General features: G+C 41.1%; 1 protein-coding gene across 1 annotated transcript; it reads right to left on the bottom strand.

Annotated features, from left to right (window-relative positions):
* Positions 1–1391: 1391 nt before the first annotated feature.
* Positions 1392–2382, bottom strand: LOC123744903 (uncharacterized). Its single transcript, XM_045725123.2, has one exon. It carries the CDS (start codon positions 2314–2316, stop codon positions 1438–1440), a length of 879 nt encoding a protein of 292 aa, XP_045581079.2. The 5' UTR covers positions 2317–2382; the 3' UTR covers positions 1392–1437.
* Positions 2383–3112: the final 730 nt, after the last annotated feature.

The raw sequence follows: 3112 nt of genomic DNA, 5'->3' as shown, positions 1-3112 counted from the left end.
CAACTTATGACTTATTACCATCCGATTATTACTTTATTGATTTGGTGTTGGACTTAAAGCATTTCAGCTTTTGGCCTGATGGCAGTTCCAACTTCAGTTTTACCATGGAAACGAATCCGGAACCTTTAGGTTATGGCTTGACCACGCAGACTACTGCGCAACAGGACCTATATTGCTAAGGCTTCTAGAAATACATTAATCATATTCTAGAAATAATGAATTATGTTTACTTTATTCTGTAAATATATTTAACTATATTTATATAGTTGAAATAAACACCGAAGATAAGCAACCAATCCTCTGGCCAGGCTCGTTTAAGCGACGGCTGTCCCCTTCCCCGCCCCCCCCCTCCCCCAAGACTCATTCACCAATCTTAACACACTGTCTTTAAAATTAGTTTGATCTCACACACAAGTTAATATTATTATATATTAAATACCTTTGTATAGATATGCGTAGGTTAGGTTCTATGTCAAGATTCTGCGGGCTATTATTTATATTTGCAGTACCTGTGTGAAGCATTTTGAGGTACGATTCGAGCAGAGGTTGTGAATCACTGACTCACCCATAGAGAAAAGTTGGTTTGTCATCAGATGTCAGCCCGTCCTCCAAACAAAGACCCAAAGGTGATTCCATGCACCCGTCAAACCCCCTGTTTATGAATGAAAAACGGTTTACACACGACTCACAACTGATGACGTTCGAACACTTCCGGAACAAGTGCTTCGCTCACGTCCTCTGTCCGAACCACAATTCTATAAATGCTTCACTCACGAACTTCAAATACAGATAATTACCAACAGAACCTAAACACCTACCCTAACCTACGTCAAACTATACATACAATTTTTATGTATAAGAATATTCATTTATATATAAAACAAACCAATTTTTAATGCACAGTATGTTAAAATTGATGAATGCGTATGTGGAGGACGGCCGCTGCTTTAAATGGCCTAGTGACAGAACGGGTTGCATACATTGGCAAGACGCAGAACTCTACCTAACGGCACCTGTAACCAAAGGGGCTTAAAAGGCAAACACAACCAGCAAGTAGAGTGTTAATGTTAAGGAATCCAACATGTTTATTTTTTTATTAACATTAAATTGTTCTTGGCTTGAGAATGTAATAATTCTTACGCCATTTTTAGTTCATTATAATGTTTAATGTTTGAGAATTGTCGAGTAACAACAGCGTTTTAGTTTTGTTTTATTATAAAAGACTATGTTATCCTTTACTTTAATATAGAATTAGTCTCTGATTTCGAAATAACATTGATCAGTATTTTCATTAATTTCCCTATTTTCAGTACCGCTAAGTTCATTCCATTTAGCTACTGGCAGTCAAACCAAGAAGATTTTTAATTCCCGAGGGTAAAATAAAGACCACAAAGAGCTATACTTATAATAAAACTTAAATATATGAACAATATACAGCTAATATTCCGTCTGCGTGGCAGCGTTGGCAGTATCTGGGTTGCTGCGCCAGCCGTAGGAGAGGTCCCGAGAGAGCCGCAGGCGGAGGTTCCGAGGACGCGGGTGAGGCCAGCCCACATGCGCAGTGTTGGTCCCTACTGCCCGGGTCTTGCCTGACGAAGACTGGATGAAGACCTCCTGGTCGTCTCGTCGCGGAAGCGTCGAAGGCCATTTTGTTTTGGGACGCTTGTAACCCGGAGTGCACCTGGGGATGAGAGGGGTACGAGAGGGAGTTCCTCGAGGGGTGGGTTCTTGGACACTGATGTTCTTAAGAGTATTAACGAGGAAGGTTTCCATCAATGTGTTCAGAGATTTTTCAGTAGTAATGTCTTCTATAATAAAGACTTCCTGTGGCAACAAGTCCCACCCGGGCCACGTCGGGGTTTTGTCGACGAGTTTGCCAGCGTTTCTCTCCGTTTGTGATGCTCTCGACACTGTACGCAGTCGTCGACTCCAGGGAACTGGCAAACTGCGGCTCTCGACAGGGAATCTATATATAGAGACTGCTACAGTTTGGGTCCCACGCGCAACCACTGCGGTCACGGGCTTTAGTGATCCAAGGAGAGGAAACCACTCACGGTCATGTTGAAAAGTGTCCAATTTGGCCAAACTACGGCTTTTGCCTAATAACTGGATTCTTGGCTCCTTCGGCCGACACGACACCTCACCCTTCCCCAGTTTAGAATCTGTTCCACACCCTTGGTGCTCTGGAACGACACAACCCTCACCCTTGTTTGGCTTTGACTTTGACTTAGATTTCACGCGATCACATCCAGGATGGGCGCAAATGACTAGTGATGACACAGTCTTGGAGAAGCCCTCGTACGGGTCCAGGTCCATCTCTGCGACAGGTGCACCTGGCTTCCCAGGTCGTATTGGTTGGGAAGTGCTCAGTGGCAGTGTGGTGAGATTGGAAGAAAACGGCTCGGTGTTGGTTTGAGACTTTAAAATCATGCGACACATGTTTAAATTCGTTTTAAACCGGAGACCTAAAGTTCTAATATTTTGTTGAGCTCGTGTGTTTAACATGAAGCATTATATTACAAATTAATTTATTCATCGCATCTTATTAACTATTATGCATTAATACTTTTATGTATGATATAATAATAAACATAAGAATATATATTTTTTTACAAATAAACAAGAAGTGTACAATAGGTTGTATAAGTACAAATTTTAGTTGATTAAATTGTATATAATTGCAAAGCCACTGACACACACACACATAGGCCCAGGAATAATTTCGGACCAGCACACAGTGAGGCCTCATTCGAGCACCCCCGTTCAGCGGAGATAGTTTACGCTAATATTATTACTTCCCGTCCTCATAACCACTGGTCAAATGGTCGTTAATCCAACAGGAAAGCACTTTATACGTCGCACAACTGATTACGTTCGAACTATTCTTGAAACAGTGCTTCGCTCTCTCGTCCTGTTTTCGAATGCTTCACCACAAACAAATAATTGCCAACAGAACCAAATCCGTTTAGCTGTGCTGAACTATGCACAAATTTATAATATAAACACCTAAATTTATATTTCAGAAAATATAGATTTTTATTAAGTCGGACATTGGAAGTAAATATAGGAACTTGAGTAGAAACAAATGTTACTAAGAGGTTTAGTTTAGTTC

The sequence above is a fragment of the Procambarus clarkii genome, chromosome 57 (genome assembly GCF_040958095.1).
Source record: "Procambarus clarkii isolate CNS0578487 chromosome 57, FALCON_Pclarkii_2.0, whole genome shotgun sequence".
Lineage (NCBI taxonomy): Eukaryota > Metazoa > Arthropoda > Malacostraca > Decapoda > Cambaridae > Procambarus > Procambarus clarkii.
Note: the sequence above shows the minus strand (reverse complement) of the source record. Positions and strands in the feature narration are given on the sequence as shown.